The sequence below is a fragment of the Mauremys mutica genome, chromosome 3, assembly GCF_020497125.1.
Source record: "Mauremys mutica isolate MM-2020 ecotype Southern chromosome 3, ASM2049712v1, whole genome shotgun sequence".
Taxonomy (NCBI): Eukaryota; Metazoa; Chordata; order Testudines; family Geoemydidae; genus Mauremys; species Mauremys mutica.
Genome location: NC_059074.1, coordinates 103,977,789 through 104,001,004, shown reverse-complemented (window position 1 = coordinate 104,001,004; position 23,216 = coordinate 103,977,789). Strand labels below are relative to the sequence as shown.

The window sequence follows — 23,216 nt, the reverse complement described above, 5'->3', positions numbered from 1 at the left end:
AGCAAGGATGTACTAAATCTTTAACCCGGCATACATACTGAGATGAAAGACATTACTCTGGAGTTTTGGAAATGTCAGGCTCCTTGAAGCAGCATCAAAGTTAGATGTCTTTAAAAATCAGTTTAAATTGCATCTTTCCTGATTTGTAGGTTGTTACAAAAGGAGTATTTTATTTTCACTTGATATTGACTGACATCTTCAAATGCATCCATTCCAAACACAGTCACAAGGTGAAATGCTGAAGCAAAACATGAAAGAAGACAAATCCAAAGTTCAGCACGATGGTTAAACTCGGGGAACAAAGTATGGCTTAACAAGCTCAGATGTCTACATGTTAGGTTTCAATCAGGGTGTGGTATGTACAGATATATGCTTGTGAATTTCTCTAGCGATGTCTTTCCCTCTCTTCATAGACACAACTCACCTATTCTTAGCTAGCTAGAATGCGTTCAATTAACTGTAAAGACAATTTTGGATACTGTAGGTTTGACTCTTTTTTTTTTTTTTTTAACCTGTGTAACTCCAGTTGACTTCAGTGGACCTACTCCCAACTTGCATCAGCAGAAAAAGCAGTTTGGCCCTTTTAATTGAGCACAGACCAAAAATGAACTCTTAAAGTACATGAATGGGTCCACTGCCAATCTTTCTCATACATGTAGGATATACATTTGATCACTATCCCATCGGATGGCAGGTATTAGAACACTAAATTCTGATGGGCCTGCAGTATTTTGCAATTATGTGTGTGAGACACAGATTTCATTCCAAGTTCATTATTGTGATCCTCTGTTCAGTGAGGGAGAGCCACAGAGGCAGCATTCTCAGTAGAAGATGGGTGAACAGATTCAGATGAGCTATTAGCCAAACTTCTTCCCCAGACTCAAACAGCTGGAATTGAAAAAAGATCCTAATCCACACTGGTCAGAGAAACCATTCTAGCAGCAATTGTTTTTATCATTTTAATACCTGGCCGTTGTAAAGAACTCTGAGATCATCTAGTGAAGTGTGCTAGCAAGGATAAATATTATTCCCATTTTACAGACAGTGAAACTGAGATGCAGAGAAGCAAAGTTACTTTATGTCCTAGAACAAGTTAGTCAGTGGCAGAACTGGACTAGAACCCAGGTGTTCTGAGCCCTAATCCTTTGCACTAACAAACATGGCTTCACCTCATGCTGAAAAGGCCCTTTATTATAACACCCAACCTCTTTCTTAGGGCTTTGGGACTGGATTGCTCTTGACAGAACTGAACAGAATTCTCTTTGCATTGGGGAAGCTAATACAGTGTTATGTTGCATGCTCACCATGAGTCAATGCAATGGCCAAGCCGGTGAATCACAGAGAGGCTTTCTATTAAGGAATGAAGGCTCCATGAAACATTCCATCTGATCAAATCCACGGTAACTAAAGGGCAGATAAATTTTACCCTATTGTATATTGGCCAGTATTTGTAATGACTCAAGCATTACTTCATTTACTTGTAAATGTTAGCTTTGTTCTGTGGTTTGTTTTCCTACTGCTGTTCCCAGGGAACAGTCCCTCTAATTCACTCAGAATTCAGACCGGGCCAGAGAAGGAAGCCTTGAAAAGAGCTGAAAAATAGGCTAGAAACGGTGAGGGGGGAGGGAGGGAAACAAGGGACAATGGATAAGACCCTTGTCTAGATACTCAGAGTTGAAACTCACAATGCAGCAACATTCAACAATCAGTGACAGTGATGTTTGCTCACTAAAATAAATTTCAAAATGCAAACACTTCTCACCAGAGATGACATTTCACTTAGTGTCCTATTGCAGACCCACATATTACCCTTCCCCTGCTGGATGGTTTGACTGTTTGATTGTTGATGTAACCACTTTGAACCTCTGGTCATGTTGGATGCTCCAGCTGTGCGCAGACAGGATGTGATTGGGGGGTTGATTGAAATACTTGACATACATTTTAGAAGCCATGAAGGGGATAGATTGTATGCATAGCTTGGGAGGGTGGCGGGAAGGGGAAGGTTGAACTGCAAGAGGTGCTTTCTTGGAAAATTAACAGCTTTATTGCTGAGATAAAATTCTGACCTGATTCTTCACATTGAGTAACACTTTAGTAACCCCATTGACTTCACTTATTTAAATTGTAAACTCTTTGGGGTGGGGACTGACTTTTCATTCTGTGCATACAGTGCCTTGCACAATGGGGCCCAGATCCATGACTATGATCCCCAGCGCTAATGCAATTCAAATAAATAATAAGCATAATGCCTTTCAAAGGCATCATGCCTCCGGGCACTTCTGCTTGGGCAGTGCACCTTCTCGCCTTTCCCAGCACACTACTAAGTTGTAGGAGGCATAATTTTAACCATGCTGTGCTGAATGTGCAAGATCAATTGATGTACAAAGCAGCAGGTCTGCAGTTCCCAGTGGGAGTTTCAAGACAGCATGAATTTCTTTCATTAATTAGCCACTAAAAGCCCCTAAAACAAGCCTTGGGTAGTCAGATTATCTTGTCACTACTGTAAAAAGCTACATCATATGCTAGGCTTTCACTTTTTTTGCTTGACATCCTTAAACGCTAACTGATTTAAGAGGTTGTTAGCTTAAAAATCGTATATTAAAATTTCCTTACTTGTGACTACTGACACCATCAGCTATTGTAATGGAAATTATTGTACAGATGTTGCTTTTCACTATCTTATACTTTGTTTACTTTTGCATTTCTTTCTGCATGGACAAAGAAACGTGGTCAGCATTTTGTTTTGTTTGTTTTTATAATCTACCTCTAATCAGTTTTGCTTTCAGGTTCTCAGGCATTAGCAATAACATTTCACCATTTGTGGTGCCGTTTACCTTGAACAAAATAGCCACATCTAACTAATGGTTTGTCCACAAAGGGACAATTAACACATCTTAAACCCCAGTGTGGATGCTCTCATTCAGAAGTAAAGTGGCCTTGTTTGCTTTAGCTTAGTGGTTCTTCAAAAGAGATCAATTCACTTGAACTTTCCTGAGTGTCCCTGTGTAGACAAGCCCTAACAAAATTACTATGCTGAGCCCTGTAGATAAGATGTAGCTTTCTTTCTCCAACCTGATGGTCTCTATCTCTCAGCATACTATTCTGTGTCCTGCCATTCATCCTCCCTCCTAAAAAAAGCCCTTAGCTGTAAAGAGGCAGCGCAGTGCTCTAAAAAAACCACCTCAACCAGGGCGTGGCTCCCAGTGCTGGGGCACTGATTACACTGGCACTTTAGAGTGCTGCAACTTGCTGTGTGCAGGGTGTGTGTGTTTTTTTCACACCCCAAGTTGCAGCACTGTTAATTGCCAGTATAGACAAGCCCTAAGTCACTAGCCCTGCAATGCTTGGAGTGTAGTAGTCAGTAGAGTGTGGGCTGGTGTGAGTGACCTTCTTCTTATACAGCTGCTCTACAACACAAAGGACTAAACTCAATGTCCGCTGGGTCCCCTTCAACCCACACTATCCCGATATTAAATAATTGTCCAGATACAGTTGCGGTAGCTAACCCTTGATCTCTTTGGGAAGGCCCTTTCTGTTTTTCTATGGAGATTTGCACATCGAGTATTTATATCGGTAATTCATTATATGCAACATTAACATTGTTGCCGTAGCATTACTTAGTTAGGAGTATTAAAAATTTTATTCCAGGCAGTGGCAAGAACCCCTGCTATTCAGCAACTATCATCCCTACCTGGTTGGCTGGGTGTTGGGATAATATCCAGAGCAGTGCAATAGAAGCTTGTTGAACATCTGAATTGCTAGATGCAAGGAGAGAGAGCAGCTTGGGCAGGATGTCCATAGCAATGATGTCAGCCTGAATGTTCACTGTTTGGAAGAATGACAAAGAAGCTCAGTGTGGCGTAAAACGTTGTTAGAAGGTGTATGGCACAATTATGGTGCTGTTTTCATGAATGTTAGACAGACTTATGGCTGAATGGTGATTATATATCCCTGTCCAGGCAGGGCCGAATTGTGTTTTACCAGGTTATAAAAATCATGCATTATCTGTTCTGTCTCCCTCTACCAGCACTGTGTCTGGAGGAGTAGTATGGACCCAGATTTGAATATAGCTTTGAAAACACTTTGGCCTTGTTTGCATTGGTCAGCCAAACCATGTTTTAAATGAGTTTAGCTGGAATGAGTTAAAGTTCATTCACGGGGACTCTGGGTGGGTGGGTGAGTGGTGGGGGGGGGCGGGGTATTTGGAAAGACAGAGCCTGTCTAAACAATTTTCCCATTGCCTTAGCGCTGCCTGCCACTGCCAGAGTGGTACAAATGCATGGAATGAGACAAGGTTCTGATCCTTGATTCTTTGGAAGAACACTTCCCATTTTGTAATTTTAAATCAATAACTAAACCATCTGTTTGAAGACGCTTGTCAAGGACATGCCTAGTTTGTGTCCCAAAGCATCCAAAATGATATTTCTTTTCCTCCTTTGAAAGGAAGCCAAGAAACTGCTCCAATTTGGTCTTCAGTCTCGTAAAATAACTGAAGAACATCTCTTCCCAAGAGAGAAAATTTGGGAGATGTGGTCATGTGACTTTAGACATATTGACACAGAAGGGAAAGGGCTCATTTGTTGTACCACAAACACACACACAGCTTGGCAGTCCTGGAGTAACAAACTTGAAGGCAGGCTGGGAGCTGCGAGAGCAAAATGAGTGGATCAGAGAGGAGAGCTCTTAAAATTAGTTCCCTGTTGACTGAACTAAATTGTACCATACTAAATAGCAAGTACTAGTGAAGTACTTGCTTTAGATGTATGGTACAGAGGAGATACAGAAGAAACTGCTTATGAGAATTGCCTAAAATATTTGTAAAACCAAATTAAAATGACACCTGTTTATGAATTAAAAAGCTAATGTGACAGAATGAAGAAAAGACGACCCTGAATACACTTCAGAGATCTAGGGCATGACTGGTGCAGGAACAGTAATTGCACTAGGGATGTTTGAGTGAGGGATGGGAATAGGTGGCATTTCAAAAAGGAAGAGAGAGGATGAAAACAATTGTAATCTACTAGATACATGTACAACTGGTCCTCTGCACTATCACAGACCAATGCTTGTTTTTAGACAGCTAGTTACAGTGATCAACTGTTGCAGAGAAATTTATAATTAAAATGTACACTTACATAGTGGTTTTCATCCTGAAGGCTCCAAATCACTTCATAAACTATATGCAGTGTAAATGCCATCATAGAAATACAACCGCTTTCCTATCAGAGATTGCCAGCTATTTCTTTAGGGAAAGACTAGTGGAAATTGTCACTGCATCCTTCATTGGCCAACACTCTTGTGGCCTTCTGCCACACAAACAGAAAGCAATGTGCAAATGTTACAGGGTTTGGAAGTAAAACTCCTGCTAACCCTGGTAGGGATAGTTCTGTTCTGTTTAGGTTCTTATACTGTACTTCACTCATTATCCCTGGTATCTGTTTTGCGTTAGTACTTTTCTGGCAGTGTGGGTATCCTCCAGACAGCCAGCAGGTGGAGTCAGAGCCTCTACTGAAGCCATAAAGGACAGTTACACTTATGGACTAGTACAAGCAGTGCAAAAAGCTGCCATGAGATCTTAGTATGTTCATTCTGTATGTGAAGAAGCCCACCTAGACTTTCTGGACACAGGCTTGCTCTAGAAGACACTGCTGCATAGCAGGGCGTGAGGCTTCCCTTCCCCTTCTTCCAGCCCAAATGTGTATTTTAAAAACATGTATCATACATGTAAATAGGGTTTGATGGCAAATATGTAGGGCTAAATTATGCTTTATGAAAGGCAAAGCCATGCTCAGGAGGAGGTGGCGGCAGTGACATACTACCTAAGAAGCAATCTCAAGAGACATTCTAAGAACATAAGAACGGCCAGACTGGGTCAGACCAAAGGTCCATCTAGCCCAGTATCCTGTCTTCTGACAGTGGCCATTGCCAGATGCCCCAGAGGGAGTGAATAGAACAGGTTATCATCAAGTGATCCATCCCCAGCTTCTGGCAAACAAAAGCTATGGACACCATGCCTGCCCATCCTGTCTTATAGCCATTAATGGACCTATCCTCCATGAACTTATCGCAGGGATCGGCAACCTTTGGCACGTGGCTCGCCAGGGTAAGCACCCTGGTGGGCCGGGCCGGTTTGTCTACCTGCCGCGTCTGCAGGTTCAGTTGATCGCAGCTCCCACTGGCTGTGGTTTGCCGTCCCAGGCCAATGGGGGCTGCGGGAAGCGGCGCGAGCCAAGGGATGGCCTGGAGCGGCGAACCACGGCCAGTGGGAGCCGCGATCAGCCGAACTGGCGTAAACAAACTGGCCTGGCCTGCCAGGGTGTTTACCCTGGCCAGCCACGTGCCAAAGGTTGCTGATCCCTGACTTATCCAGTTCTTTTTTGAACCCTGTTATAGTCTTGGCCTTCACAACATCCTCTGGGCAAAGAGTTCCACAGGTTGACTGTGCATTTTATGAAGAAATACTTCCTTTTGTATATTTCAAACTTGCTGCCTATTAATTTCATTTGGTGACCCCTAGTTCTTGTGTTAGGAGAAAGAGTAAATAACATTTCCTTATTCACTTTCTCCACACCAGTCATGATTTTATAGGCCTCTATCATATCCCTCCTTAGTTGTTTTTTTTTCCAAGATGAAAAATCCCAATCTTATTAATTTCAGAGTGATAGCCGTGTTAGTCTGTATCAGCAAAAAGAACGAGGAGTACTTGTGGCACCTTAGCGACTAACAAATTTATTTGGGCATAAGCTGTCATGGGTTTTAGCCCACGGAAGCTTATGCCCAAATAAATTTGTTAATCTCTAAGGTGCCAAAAGTACTCATTCTTTTTGCTAGTCTTATTAATCTTTCCTCATAAGGAAGCTGATCCATACCCCTAATCATTTTTGTTGCCCTTTTCTGAACTTTTTCCAATTCCAGTAAATCTTTTTTGAGATGAGGTGACCACATCTGCATGCAGTATTCAAGATGTGGGTGTACCATGGATTTATAGAGGCAGTATGATATTTTCTGTCTTATCTATCCCTTACTTAATGATTCCCAACATTTTGTTTGCTTTTTTGACTGCCGCTGCACATTAAGAGGATGTTTTCAGAGAACTATCCACAATGACTCCAACATTTCTTTCTTGAGTGATAACAGCTATTTAAAACACATTATTTTATATTTGTAGTTGGGATTATGTTTTCCAGTGTGTGTTTGTAGCAAGACAGTGTGGTTCCCCGCTGCCCCGGAGAGGGACAAGCCCCTCTGGACACCAGAGTGGGCAGAGACAGATAGCTCTGAGCCCACCTCCCAGAGGGTCAGGCACAGGACAGGAAGTAGAAAAGGAGGGCTCCAGAGCTCACTTGGAGAGCAGCCGCCAGAGAGGCCAGACACCTCCGGCCTAGCTCCCGGTTGGGAGATCCTGGCGGACCCGAGGACTGGCCTGACCTGCCGACGCCCGACACCGACCAGAGCCTGGAGGAGCTGCCCAGCCTGCCCCTCGCCAGTTACCTAGAGCACCCCACAGTGCTTGACCCCTCTGAGGACACCATCTGGACTCAGGTACCTCTAGAAGGGGAGTTCGGAAGTAGCCCGGGGCAGCTGACCCTAGTCTGGCTGCAACACTGCCAGAGCCCATGTCAGTGTTTTGCAGCCAGGATCCCCTGACTCGGCAGTGGGTCTTCTGCCGCTGCTAGGGCCCCAGGCTGGGACGCAGTGGAGTGGGAGGGCCTGCATCACTTCTGCCACCCAACTTGTGGGTGTCAGTCTCTCCCTCTCCCAGGCCCCTCTGAGCCGAGAGCCTGGGCTTGTTGTTTACCTGCCTTTGCTCAGTCCCTGTGTGAGGGCCTAAGCCATTGACTCTCTGTTGCCCCGCCCTGACCCTGGGCCTGGGCTTGCTAATTGTATAAACTGTTTGCTCAGCGCGTGCCTGAGGACCTGAGCCTTTTACTGACCAGGGGCCAGGCAAGAATAACTGTCTGTTTGCCTGTACTGCTGCCGCGGTGAGAGACTCCCGTGACCTGGCTAATTCCCCGTCAGCAAGTGGAAGGAATTAGCGAGGCGGGGTAGTTCCCCGCCATCCCAGAGAGGGATGAGCACCAGGCAAACCCCTGTACAGCATTATTTTTCATTTATCAACATTAAATTTAATCTGCCATTTAAATTTATGTCACCCAATTTTATAAGATCCCTTTGTAGCTCTTCACAGTCTGCTTTGGACTTAACTATCTTGAGTAGTTTTGTATCATCTGCAAATTTTCCCACCTCACTGTTTATCACTTTTTCCAGATCATTTATGAATGTTGAATAGGGCTGTACAGACGCCTGTGGGACACCACTATTTACCTCTCTCCTTTCTGAAAACTGACCATTTATCCCTACCCTTTGTTTCCTATCTTTTAACCAGTTCCTGATCCATGAGAGGACCTTCCCTTTTATCCCATGACAACTTACTTTGCTTAAGAGCCTTTGGAGAGGGACTTTATCAAAGGCTTTCTGGAAATCTAAGTGCACTATATCCACTGGATCCCCCTTGTCCATATGCTTGTTGACCCCCTTCAAAGAATTCAAGTAGATTGGTGAGGCATGATTTCCCTTTACAAAAAACAGGTTGACTCTTCCCCAACAAATCATGTTCATCTATGTGTCTGACAATTCTGTTCTTTACTATAGTTTTAACCAGTTTGCCCGGTCTCAGGGGGCTGCAGCTTGGGTAGCTTTAAGCTAGCAGAGGTATCAGAGAAGTGAAGCCACAGCAAGATGCCCTTCAGCAAGTCTTAGCCCCACAAGTAATTACTCAGGGTTCCAGGTACGCTTGTACAGCCTGGGCCGAAGCATGCGCTGCCTTGGCTGCACTGCTCTGGGACCCAGGTATGTGTTCTCCAGTCTACGCATGCCCTTATTCAGGCTCAATGCTTTGTGGGTGCTGGTGGGAGCATAACTAGCAGTGGGACTTGCTACACTTTAAACAGCTGAAGGTGCTAATCTGTTGCTAGTACACAAGGATCTCTCTCTCTCTCTGTCCTCACCCTGGCAAGATAGTTCATCTCTGGGCCTGTGAGCACTGAAGTCAGGGTTAGCTAGCACAACCCCCCCAACCCCATAAATTATAGGTTTCGCTTAGACAGGTGTACTGGAAGTGAGAGGGCTCCCTTTGCCCTGTACTACACATGTGGGGCAGCCATAACTGGGTTCCTAACAAGCAGGAAATTCTCCAACCTGCTGTCCTTTCCCAGAGAGAGAGGGAGGGAGGGAGAGAGGAAAAAAAGAAAGAAGTGTTTTTCCCAAACACATTACTCACCACTTGTGGCCAAGTTCCTCAGACAAACACATGCCTGGCTTGAAACCTGGTTGTGCCAATAAAAAAAGAGTGAGCACTCTAGTAACTGATCCTGTTGTCTAAAAAAAAAACAATAAACACTGTCTACGAAGTGTTTATTCTGGGATTTCATTTCCAAAAATGGTTGCTGAAGGCCAGTACGTAAAGGTATGAATTAACACCATCTTAATTTTCCACCACACAGACCTGTTAATCAGTAAGTACTCATTACTGTTGAGAAGGTTAGCAATATCCAGAGGATTTCCACATGCTGCCCAGAATCTAACAGTACATTCTCAGTGTTGATTTACCTCAGGAATGTCCAATGAAGAGAATAGACAGGGGTGCTGGAACAATTTGTATAGTGTGAGTACTGAGAACCATTGAAGCAAAGTGCAAACCCTTTATATGATGGAAATAACTTAAAGTCAAGGGGTGCAGCTATGAATGCACTGAATTTATTTGGTTTGCTTTTTCTCTGTATTCCCCTGAAAGAAATCAATATTCTTCTGGTCTAAGAAAGTAAGACATGTTTCCAAGTAATCATTAGCGACATGAACATTGTGGTAGCTGGATTGGGATAGATGTCAAAGGTGAGATGGGATAAAAGGCAAGGCTGACTTAGAGCTGTTGTCTTATGTCCCTTATAGGCCTTCTGCTAACTTTCAGTGCCCTACAGATGTATTTTATAAATCCTGAGAATTGCCAGTTCAGAACCTTGAAACACTCTGAGTACCCAGAATGGCAGAGGCTTGGACTCCTCTCACAGAAGTCCTAGTGTGTGTCCAGGAAGGAGTGTTCGCTATGGTCTGTGACAGCCTGTAACTCTTATAATGAGCAAAATCAAATCTCTGAAGGTGAACACTCCTGAAGTTTGGAAACACTTGGTTCCAGATCTGAACTCTGCAGCTCAGGCCCAACTCATTGTTTCCATCTTTAAAGCAAAGTGCAATCAATAATTATAACTTTGCCAGAAATGTGCTAAAATTCTCACATCTAGCAAAGTGCCTCAGTTGCATGCTGTGGGATCTACAGTAGTAAAGTGCAGTTTCAAAGTCTCCCCTGCACTTGCTTGGGGCTCCCTAATTACAATGTAAAGCAATCTAGTTGCATCATAGCTTCTTCACGCTGAGTGTAACGTACAGAATTAATTAAAGAACCCTCAGGAAAATGATCAGCAAATCTGCTGTACAATAACACACCTCCCTCCTAAATCTTTTTCACTTTACCTTGTCCACAGATGAAGACAGGAGAGAAATGAGTGTCCGCAGAAGGAATTTGTCCCCAACTCGCAACATGGCTTCATGGTGCTGAGAGTTGGCTGCCACATTGCTTAAAGCTGCACAACTATAATACTGACAAGAACAGAGAAGGGGATGGGAAGAAGATGTCACTGTGACAGTGTTTGTTCAATACAGTGAAAATCAACAAAAGTGTGTACTTTTCAACTTCAAGGTGCTTTACAAAAATTGATTAAACCCCAAAACACCTTTCTGAGGTAGGTAGGTATTAATACTCACATCTGGCTGACTAGGGGAATGGAGAGAAACTGAGACAGAGATTGTGACGTGCCCAAAGCCACAGGGGGAGTTGGTGGCAGAGCTGGGATAAGAATGCAAAAGCTCCTGGCTTCTAATTCCATGTGCAAGACTCACGTCTCTTTGTTTTTAAGAAACAAAGTGTACAGGAAGTGAGCTTAATGTCCTTTGGGGCAAATATTGTGGAGCGCATTCATGAGACAAAAATTCCTCTGTCCATTTTATTACAGCTCCCTCTAAGCGGGGCACTTTTTTTCTGGCCACACCCTTGGACTCGTGTCTGAGCCTAGTTAATAGCCCTAAGCAAGACCATAAAGGTCCAAAATATAATCTAGATGTAATCTGGGAAGAAATATTTTGTCAGAACCCACAATCATAATGGCCCCTCTTCTACTGGCAAATCCCAGCATTCGGGGTGTCATTTCTGCAAAAAGGGTAGTTCAGGCATGACAAGGGGGACTTCCTAGTGCTCTTGCTGTGAAAAGATGCACGCAGGCAACGGGGTGACTGAAAGAGAACAGTATGTACACATTGACAGCCTGGCATAGCCACAGAGCTATGAAATATATTTACATTGTGCTCCTCAGTCAGCGTTATATGACCAGAGCTGCTCAAGCCATAGGCAGAATTCAAAGGAGACTGAAGAATGCAGGGAAGCAAGGGTTACTTTCCACTGGACACATAAAACTCTCTCCGTTCTGGGTTATATCAGTGTGTGTCTACACAGCAGCTGGGAGGGCACTCCCCAGTCCAGATTGACAGACACACACAAGTTCTGCTTGAGCTAATGTGCTAAAATTAGCAAAGTGGCCATGGCAGCATGAGCGGCTGCTAGTTTGTTTCCTGCTAGACATAATGGAATGTATTTATACAGCATCCACCGCACAAGACCCTCAACAGTCCTAGCAAACAAATCTAGGAATAGAGCTGAAACCTCTTAACTCCCAATTCTGTGCTTTAACATGTATGCTATGCTTCCTTGCAGAAATATTCATCTAAGACTAAAGACATTAGCAATTATTTATATGAGAAATTCGAGTTTGAGTTGCTAGCAGTAGCTATGTTAAGTAGACATAAAGAACAGGGATGAAGAGCTTGGAAGAGGCATGTCTCCGAGCTCTGTTGCAACATATAAAAGTTTGCCTCACCCCTGTATGAGACTGTATTTGGCAGGCATCTGGAAAATTCTAGGAATTGTGCATTCTACGTTTGATAGAACTGTTCATGGGGCGAGGCTATACCAGCCTGCACGCCTCTTTGAAGATACTCTGAATGATTGTGCTGACATGTCAAGAGAGATCAGTAGCATCACACCCAGGAGAAAAGCAATTCCCCACCCCCGCCCCCCTGCCAAAGGCATCAATGCCATTACTGAAGGCAGTCATCTTGCACTGACTGACTAGACAGGTACAGCCACATTCAGCAAAGCAAAAAAAAAGAACATATTCAAGCCAAATGATGAAGTATGTTCTACTGTCCCAAAGTGAGTTTAATCATAGAGACTCTCCCTGAAGAAATGGGAAAAAATATTTTGGCTGTCACTAACGACAATTGACCAGATTAATCTCTGGTGTAATTTGTACAGCCTCTAAAGAGTTGTAGAAGGGATAAATGTGGCCCAAACTATTTGTATAATATAAAAAGGGAGGGAGCAGAGAAATTCTCTCCCAGGAGAAATTAACGCATGTTGGCAGACTTTGTGGAATGGAGCAATCTGTTGTGGTTTTTATGTTTTTTCGTTCTCTTGCTTGCTTGATTGTTTCCATTTCTTGATCAGGAAAAAAATCTTCCACCATAATGTTTGGGTGGTAAAAGGGCTCCATCTTGTCTTTCAAATACTTCCTTGAGCATAAGGAAATTTAAGGGCAGTAATACTGCTGAGGGGGTTACAGAGGGGCAACCTCACTGTATCCAACCTTTGATGCTTCAAAACAGATTCCTGACATGTGACTTTAGGGAGATGAGGTATTAATGCTCAGACTGTATTTCCAAATAGTTGGGACCAATTATGTGGACAAAAGGTCTGAACTGACGTTCCATGACTGGAAGACAGAAGCTTGTGGAAGGCACTGGCTTATATTGACTGCCGCCCTTCTGTTCAAGCCTCCTGATGTTGAGAATGCATGGCCAAAGCAAAATGACTGGCGAATGAGGAATACAGCATCAGTTATGAGCAAAATCCCTTCAAGGAATACCATGGCTGGCTTTCCTTTCTCCAAGAGGGCTTCCATATGCTAGCAAATTAGACCAACAAGTGCTCTCATTTGTCCTGCTAAATTTTTATTTTTAGCACTGGTAGGAGCCAATTTGATAGAATTACTAGTAAGTGGATGAAGGATGCATGCCTTAGATGTAATATGTTTAGATTTTAGTAAGATATTGAAATAGCAACTCACAAAATCTTAATTCAAATTGGCTTGTGGACTGAAAACAATGTGCAGGACCTTAAACTCAAGTCCTGTACACACCAGGAAATTGCACCACTGCTCAAAGTAGAATTCTGAAACAGTATTGAAAACAATGTTGTTGGAGGCTTGGAGCTATTCTACTATTTGAACTATTTTCATTTCCTGTCCAAGGAGACTTAGTATAGAAGAAAATTGTCTGTGATAGTTCCAATTCCTAGTGTAGGCATAGATAATGATAAACATTGGTCTGTCTAATTTAGGCAGGAGTAAGAGATACATTACTGAAATAAGCAGATGCCAAGGAGGATAAAGACATAATACAAATGGGCCCTGACAATGGGCCACACAAGTGTGGCTTGAATCTACCTTGGCCCCTCTCCTCCTACCCCACAGCTTTTCCTACATCAAGCATAGATCAGTCAGAAGGGAGACTCTCTCCCAGTGTGTACTATAGAGGATGGTGTATAACCATTTGCAGATATTGGAAGGGTGTAATCACCAAAGCTTATTTAGTGAGATACAGGAAGGTATAATTTGGAGTAATGGGATAAAATAGAGAGAGGGAATAATTAAGATGCATATCAGGAAAAACCTGTCCCATCTCTTGGGATATCTAGAACAAGACTGGATGAAATACTAATTAAAACCAGGAGACAGACTGGATGATGTAACAGATCCTTTCCATCTTTAATGTCCATGATTCTAGTTGTTGGCTTTCTCCAGATTATTTTAATACAAAGCTCTCTTCATAGGTGTGCATCATCATGAGATACTCATATACATCACCCATTGTGTGCAGGTAGGGCAACCCCCATTGTGGGCTATGCACCCCATACACATAACCAACTACAAGAATAATTTTTTTTTAAAATCACACATCCAAAATACTGGAAAGCTTTAAAAGGCAAAATAAAAATATGGAGGTACAAGTAAAGAGAGCCAGGCTTAACTGTAACTGGTCTGATGTATGTCTGATGTCCTCAAAGGTATAGCTGATACCTACATAAAAATTGACAACTGACCGGCAGTTGGTATTCTGATACCATTGGTTATCTTGCTGACCTGCACTGTCCCTTTTTTCTTGTGCTCCCCCTGTCGGCTGTACCACCCTATTGTCTCGTGTGTTATACTTAGATGATAAACTAATTGAGTTTTTGCACAGTGCCTAGCACAATGGGGCCCTGGTCCATGATTGGAGTTCTTAAGTGCCACTGTAATATAATAACAACTAATAATTAGCATAATAATTAATGATTCCCCACTAACTTTTTCTGATGCAAAAGGATAACAGGAAAGCATGAAATCTATGATTCTGGCAGAGAGAAGACTGGTATCTTCACAACAGCTTTGTGTGTGTATTTTCATATCAGCTTTCTCCTATCACAGCTGGACCTATGTTGCATGCCCAAAGCAGTGTTTATACAACTATTCAGCATTTCACTGTGACACCATTACCTATTGGTTCACTGAAGTAAAAACAAAACAGAAAGTCAAAAACCTCATGCGTTCCTTATTTCTCCTTCTTTTCCTCTACTCTCAAAAGCCTGGAGAAGCCCCAAGTCCTTACATTGTATTTTTGAATTCTAATAGTTATGCTAACTCCAGGATTGTATAATTTGCTTTTATTATTTAAAATTTGTGTCTTGTTTTAACTATACCTGTACTTCTGAGTCAGGAGATTCTAACATCAGGATGAGAACAGGGAGGGCTCCTTCCCTGCACAGGACTTGCTGGATCCGTTCTGCAAAGTGAAAAAGAGGGCAAATTTTAGTATGTGAAAGGGTGTGGAAGGATCAAGGATCACCCCCTCCCCAGCATACAATCAAATGGATGCACCATTGTGAAGGCTTTCTGAGAAAAAGGGACCTTTGCACAGTGCTGAGTGATTTAGGTTCATCCATACGTACCCCAATGAGAGTAACTTGCAATTAACACTCCAAGTAAGACAAAGTCTGTATGGGAGCAGAACAGCAGTGCAAAATCATTTTAGCCATAATGATCTGAAAGCCACCTGAGCAGGCTTTTCATCTTTTTTTTTTTTTTTAGTTAAAGATTAAAATTGCTAGAAGTGCTAAGCAAAGATCAGACCCACTAGTATAAGCCATTTCTATCTATTTCATATAAAACATCTTTTTAAACAATAAATTGAAAATGTGCAATTGTAAGAGTCAACAGGCAAAGTTTTCACCCTCCCCCAGTACCTCATCTAAAGGGGACAGATCAGCCACAGCGGTGCATGGGATTGACCTCTGACATAATGTTTTCCATTGTTTTTGTTTTAGAATTAATGAACAGTAATGTTGCCTTTTAACATAGAAGGACAAATCATGCTCCCACTGAAGTTCATGGTAATAGTCCCATGAAACAGGATCAGGCCCATAATATTTATCCTAATGTATACCCTGCAACACCAGGTTTGGGATATAAGATACACATTAAAACCTATACCATGATTCACTACTGTTAAGTAATCTTCCATTTTAAGAGGTTACCCCGAAGTACACCAAAGTGTCCTGAGTACAGTTCTCCTTTTACCAGAATGGTCACTTCTTTTAAGCAACTGATTTTTGTCAGTTTCCTGAGTGGTGACTTAATAGTTTGCACTCAAGTTCAACTGTGTTGATAATCAAGCCCTTGCTAATTACAAACTATTAACAGGTGGCTCTGTATAAGCTGCCAGAGGCCAAGCTTTTTGAATGTAGAGACTCAGCCAAGGTCGTCATCATAAATGCCATTTATCAAAAAAATGACATATGTTATCAGGATTCCAAACTTATCCCATCTTATCCCTCATAAAATTAGGCTGTTTCTAGTTACAGGGCAGTTGCTTTTGGCAATTTGTAGATACATCATTAACCTGAAAGTACCTGATCGTGTGAGGTTGAGAATAGCTCCAACTGCATTTTGTTGGACTCTAGGATCATAGGAGTTGGCAAGTGCCAGCAAGGGTATAACTCCCGCTGAGCCGATGGCCTCTCGGTTGGACTCTGGGGAAAACATACAATGAGAGAGAGATAAAAAGAGTGTCTTTTCAGTACAGGTCTGTCTCATCTTACGCTGGGGTTACGTTCCGCGGTCAGCGCGTAAAGCGAAAACCGCGTATAGTCAAAATTACATTGAGTGTAATGACGGGCGGAATCGCCCACACTACAGGAATAGTATTTAAATTATTTTTCTCTTTTTTTTGTTTTTGTTTTTGCCGACCGCGTAAAGCTGAATTCACGCATGTTAAATGCACGTAAGATGTGACAGACCTGTATGTCTTCACATTAATCTAATAAACTCTGAAAAGGAAGTCTAAAACTGACTTTATTTGGGATTTTTATCTGAATTTTTACTATTTGTCAAAGTCCCTTAGTATCCTCTGAGTGAATCCCATGAGCTCAAAAAGCGAGACACTAACTGCAGAATTTTAAATGTCTCAAATTTACCTTACAAACCTGATGTGCTCTAACAAGGTATTTATGATCTTGTAAGTATTATATTAGCAAACAAACCTTTATTTTGTTTGTAGGTAGGATTTCATTAATTTAGCAGGATAAACACAGTAAACCAAATTCTGTTTTTGGATTATCTGTGCCATCCCAATACTTAAGGTTAAGATTTTATCATGGTTATTTTTATTAAAAGTCACGGACAGGTCGTGGGCAATAAACAAAAATCCATGGAAGCCTGCAACCTGTCTGTGACTTTTACTAAAAATAATGGGGGGAAGGGCTGACAGGGGATAACTGAAGCGCAAGGGAGGGGGAATGAGAGCCTGAGCCTTGCTGCTGGGGGGCAGGGGATCCAGCACCTGCCACCCCTGGGGACTCGGAGCTCCAGGGTCCTTCAGCACCTGCAGGGACTTTCAGGTCTCCCACTGCCCACAGCAGCAGACGGCTCTGGGGCCCTGCCACTTGCAGAGGCTTGGAGTTGCAGGGCTGGGAGCTGTGGGGGCCCCCTGCTGCCTGTGGCAGCTGACAGCTCCAGCCCCGCCACTCGGGGGCTGAGGTAGAAAATGTCATGGAGGTCTCTGGAAGTCACAGAATTCATGACTTCTGTGACCTCTGTGACATAATCTTATCCTTACCAATGATGTATAAGGTTGTGAGAATAGAATTTAGCCCCATCAGTGGAATTAAGTAAGGTGACCCTGTTTCACAGCACTTATATTTAGCAGTCTGTAAAATAAGTACTTGACCTATCAGGAGTACAGCGAGGCTTTAAAAAAGGATTGTACAATATTTAGGTCCTTGGATAAAAAGCACTATAAAAGTTTGAGAGACAAAGTAGGTGACATAATATCTTTTATTGGACCAACTTCTGCTGGTGAAAGACACAAGCTTTTGAGCATCACAGAGCTCTTCTTCAGGTCTGTGGAGCTCAAAGTCTTGCCTTTTTCACCAACAGAAGTTGGTCCAATAAAAGACATTATGTCACCTACTTTGTGTGTCTCATATCCTGGGACCAACACGGCTATAACACTATAAAAGTAAAATTATTAATTTATAAAAATTCTACTTTGATGGCTATGTCTTTTGGCATATTTAATCACTTCATAGTCATACACTAAATATTTTGGGCCTTGTACAATGTTTCCTCAACTCAGTCTTGAGAGAATAATAGCTCCCCTTTGCTGTGATGCCTATAAAAAACTTGATAAGTTAGGCCATTATTGTGCTGAAACTATTGCCTATCATACTGACCAATGTTGTTCCATTGTTACTTGTAATCCCCCCATGTTGTCTCTTGTCTTGTACTTAGATTGTATACTCATTGGGATAAGGCAGCTTTTTATTCTGTGTTTGTACAGAAACAAGCACATTGGTCCTTGTGATTTTGAAAACCATTCATTATTGTTCTTACTCACCTCCCAGTGAAGTTGTTGGGAATTTCAGTGCGAGTAGAGAGAGGCCAATATTGAATGCTTTTGAAAATAGCACTCAATGTTTCTTTTGATTTTCAGGATATTTTGTACAAGAACAAAACTAAGGCCAAATCTTGAACACTTTACTCAGGCTAAATGCCCATTGAAATCCATTGGAGTTTTGTTTGAGTAAGGTCTGCAGCATCTGGCTGGTTCAAAGTGGCTAATATGGGAAAGGAGGCTAGGAACTCTCTAGTATGGATGTGTAGTTCCTTAAAGGTGAGGGCAACTCTTTATGTCCCATTTCACCCAAAGGCTTAAAAGGCCAAAAATATTCTCATTGCTTTTACAGTGTGCCCATGTACATATATGCTTTTTCTGTACTTCAATCAGTAGAAGCAAAAATCCTTTCCTGTAGTTTTATATCATGACAAATAGTGTGGCATGATATATGCTCTAATTAGTTCAGCAAAAGAAAGATTTAAACAGATTAGGAATTTTGAAACTACCTCCTCCTCCATTCTTTCACACACTACAGTGTGAGGTGTATCTATGAATGTGGGAAGGAAATTCATGTCTGGACAAGGTAATTTTATAAAATCCTTTCTCTTTTCTTCCTGTAAGAGAGGCTCCTTGGGAAATTTTTCAAATCTAGATCCCTTGCTGGGAGGTTTCCTAAGAAAGCAAGGGTGTTAATACTGTATTAGATTCACAATGCATAGTTAACACTTTGTCTCTTCAAAGCTTTGTTAAAGCTTTGTCTTTTTAAAACTTGATTTGAAAGGGCTTCAAATCCACGATGGCTCAGTGGCTGAGTGTTCAGTGTTCCTGGCCAGTGCTTGGGCCCTCGATCACCCAGGTTGTCTTAGTTATCATTTAGACAGAAGAACAGTAGCATGAGGAAATTAATCTTGAAGTCTCCCACCTGGCTGAGAATGGTTGGTGTGTCATCTCTCATAATGGGAAGATAGAAAGACCACAGCAAATACCTATGATATAATTACCCCCATAACCAAGAAAGCCATGTTTTCTTTTTTGCTAGGGTCATTCACTAAGTTCCTCCACTGAACTGATGCTGTGCAGTCTTGGGTGAAGATTATAACTGTGAGCTTGCTGGATGTATTTTTATATAATTTATTCTTCTCACTTTTCTCCTCTCCTCACTCCAGTGCTGGTATCATTCATGCATTGTGGCTGATCTCTAGCTAAGTGGCTAATCTTATCACAGGGATGGACGGAGATATGCATCCCATTGAGAGAGAATTAATTTTTTATTCTAATCTCCATAAGAGCTGCAGATGAATAGACTGTTTTTATTCTGGACCACCTGCTTACCAGAGTAATTTCAGTCCATTTATAGGTGCCATTGCTCAGGCCCCACTTACTGTGCTTTTAGAAAGGGACTATGTATCCAGATATTCCTTCAAGTCAGCATTGAAGAATTAATAGCTTCCTCCAGTTAGCGCCTGGATTTAAAGAACTCTTCTTGCAACCTACAACTCTTAGTTCCAGTTTGCCAATGTAAACCATTTCTGTGCACTAGAAAATTCTCTTGGCACTACAATTCCTAGAGATGTGTGCACACAATTATTGGCAACAAAGAAAGAGAGACACTCTATGAAATTGGATTTATCATCAAAATCATTTTTATACCCAGCTTTCCTTTGTAAGGAAAACACGTGAGACGTTCTCCTTACTCAGCCTAACATGAATGCCCAGGTCTCCCTCAACTGCTGCTGTGAACATTCAGTTCATATTCTCTCTGCTCTGCATTACTGTGCCTCCTGTTTATGCTAGAGTTACTGTTGGCTGCTTTACCTTCACTTAGTATAATGCATCTCGTTCTATCACTTTTGCTTGCTTTGGCAATATTCCTGTATTTTCATACACCCCTTTCGATTCTTGAACTGTGGTTCCTTTGAACCCATAGTCAGACCCCATTACTACTTCCAGGTTTCCTTCTAACTAAGAGTTCTGTGTTAATAACGCTCATTGACTTCATAGGCTTACATCAGAAATGAATTTGGACCAAGAACTTGAGACCCCAGAGGGAACTGGGGTTGTCTCTTCCTTTACATGAATGTGGCTGAGGTTTCTCCCTTATCCCACTCCCAAACCACTGTTGGATAGGAAATCTTCAATTTCCTTATCTCCACAAACCCCTCACTTTTGAATGTATTCCCAATTCTCCTCTATTTCTGTAGTATCAAGCCACCCCTGAATTGAAATGGCATAGAAATTTGAGGCAGGTGGAGGAGAAGATGACTATACAATGAATTTTGGGCTTTGCAGTGAGGGTCCAAAATGAATGAATTCAAGGGATGGGGGCTGATTTGTTTGAACCAGCCCTGAGTGCAGGCCTCATGAACAAATGTAGCTGGAAATTTTTTGACATGACAATCTTCCATCAAAAAATGCTGTTTTGGTTTTTTTAATCTAAAAATTTCACAGGAACATGTCAATTCTGGAAAGCTATTGAGACTTTTAACCACAGTGCCAGTTAGTGCCAACCATTGTGGTGTGTTTTGTGATGTCCACCATCTTGTATCACATAGGCCCTGAACAATGAACAGATGTTAGCAACTTACAAATACTACCAGCTAGAACTGAATATAAATCTGAATCATTGAGATAAAAGCTGTATATCCCATTGCCAACCTAAGTTCCCTCTAAGCTGTGTGGCCGTGCAGCAAGCTATCAAGGGCCATGCAGGTGCGCAGGGGGGAGAGATGCCTCTCCCCTGGCCCTGGCCCCAGAGCTGTTGTGGCTGGTGAGAGGCACTTCTCCCTCGGCCCCAGCCCCAGAGCTGCTGCAGCCGGAGAGAGGCACCTCTCCCCTGGCCCGGTAGGGTTGTGTGGTGTTTAGATGTGCTTGTAATTATTAGAACTGGGAGCACTGGCTGTTGGGAGTCTGAAAGGACAGGAGGGGGGAGGAGTTGAGGAGGCTGAGTGAGAGTTACAGAGTGTGCAGCAGCAGCTTGGGAAAGAGGTTTCCACTGTAAAAATAAAGTCCTATTGATGCTTGTTAGTACCTTGCCTGCTTGATACAACAGGTTGCAACTTTAAAATTCCAGAAAAACTAATAGCTTTGCCCTGCCCACTGCCCTGCCCATTCCCTGAGGCCCTGCTCCTACCCCACCCGTTCCTGAGGCGCTGCCCCCTCTCACTCCATCCCTCCTCCCTCTGTTGCTTGCTCTCTCCCACGTGCTCATTTTCACTGCAAGGCCCAAATGGGGAGGGATGTATTGACAGATGTATTATGCTAAGTTCAGCTTTTATTTGTTACAAGACTCTAGAGCCAGGAGCAAAACAGTCAAAAAGGGTAATTTAAAAAAAAATGAAATTTCACAAAGGTTTTCATGATTCTTTCCCTTCCCTCTCCCCATTTTTCGTAACCAACTCCATGTTTTTTGGTCACTAAAGTTATTGTAATTTTATGTGTGGAATTAGGACTACACATTATCACAGCTGCAATGAGTCCATTAAAGGCCCACTCCTGAAGCCCAAATACAAATCCATAGAGCACAACCACAGAAATGCACACCTGTCCATATACCTATATAAATAAATCTGTAGAAACTGACTCCCACACCTACATGCAGATACACACGTGTATTCATGTGTACACATCTAGCATGCACTAACACATATACTTCCACATTATTTATTATTACAATTGTTGTTCAGTGTCTAGAGACCCAACTAAGATCAGCGCTCCAGGGTGGTAGGTGCTGGACATACACACAAAAAGAGAGGGTCTGCAACAAAGAGTTTTTAATGTAGCTAGACAAAGGTGGGGAGAAATGTATGATGCATTGGCTCTTTTGCAATTACTAGTCAAGATTCACTTCTTAAGAAATAATACATTTCTTTTAGAGTTCCCTTCTCTTTTAAAAACTTGTTATGAAATGAATACACACATTTTATGTCATACATTTTTTTTGCATGCAAGCCAGCAAAAGGAATAAAAGGCAAAGAGTTAGGCTGCAAATTTTATTCGCACAGGTATACACACATGCGGCAATGCACACACCTCCCTACACAAAGATACACAGTCTCTTACACACATACAATGCATGCATGCACTTGCCTATACAGACACACTTTTTCATACTCTCTTCCGGGGGCTGCCTAAATCACCCAGCTGGGGAGGGAGGAGGGTGGGCTAGAGGGGAAAAGATGGGGGTGGTGAAGGTGGAGGAGAGAGGATGGGGAGGGAAAGAGGCCAAGGATGAGAGCAGGGTGGGGGTGAGAGGGGGCAGTGAAGGAGAGAGTGTGGGGGGTATGTGGGGTGGATGGGGATGCAGGAGGAAGCAGGCGGCTATAGTGCATGAGGATGTGGGGGGCACAGGTGTGGATAGGGACATAATGCGAGTGCAGCAGTGTATGGAGGTGAATGGGGTGCAGGGATGTGGGGGGTGAGAAGGGGCGGCTCCAGGCCCCAGCACGCCAAGCGCGTGCTTGGGGCGGCATGCCACGGGGGGGCGCTCTGCCGGTCTGCGGGAGGTCCACCGGAGCCGCAGGACCGGCAAGCGGCAGAGCGCCCCCCGCGGCATGACGCCGTGCTTGGGGCGGCGAAATGTCTAGAGCTGCCCCTGGGGGTGAGGGACATGGGGGTGGTGGAGAGGATGGGTGGGAGAGCGGGGTACAGGGCTGGGATGGGTAGGTGTGGGGGGCAGGATGGGATGGGGGAAGGATGCAGTGACGGAGGGGATGGGGTGTGGGGGGGGGGGGTTGGGACAGGGAGGGATGCAGTTAGTGGGATGGGGGCCTGGGGAGGTTGGAATGGGGAGGGATGCAGTTAGTGGGATGGGGGTGCAGGAGGTTGGGACAGGGAGGGATGCAGTGACAGGGGGATGGGGGTTTGGGGGGGGGTTGGGACAGAAAGGGATGCAGTGAGGGGGATGGGGGTGCAGCCCCATTCCCAGCACTTGGAGATGGGGATACACATACCTCTAACTCCTGGGTGCAGGCGATGGGGCGACAGACTGCGGTTTGCTGCAGGGCACGTGCCACAGCACAAGCCCAGCCACACGAGAAGTGCGAGAACAGGGCCAGGCAGCAGTGGGAAAGGCGCGCGCCACGCGATCCCTCAACATCCATGAGTCATGCTTGCGCTAGTTC

At 43.3% G+C, this 23,216-nt stretch overlaps 1 protein-coding gene across 1 annotated transcript in view; it reads right to left on the bottom strand.

The window, feature by feature from the left end:
• LOC123365631 (vacuolar protein 8-like) overlaps positions 1–23,216 on the bottom strand; it is a 51,188-nt gene that overhangs the window by 12,031 nt on the left and 15,941 nt on the right. Inside the window, exons 6-10 of the mRNA XM_045008390.1 lie at positions 16,112–16,231; positions 14,903–14,985; positions 10,528–10,653; positions 9,281–9,326; positions 3,692–3,825 (exon numbers count right to left, since the gene is read on the bottom strand). Of these exons, the coding sequence (XP_044864325.1) occupies positions 3,692–3,825; positions 9,281–9,326; positions 10,528–10,653; positions 14,903–14,985; positions 16,112–16,231 (509 nt within the window). The remainder of the gene's footprint in view (positions 1–3,691; positions 3,826–9,280; positions 9,327–10,527; positions 10,654–14,902; positions 14,986–16,111; positions 16,232–23,216) is intronic.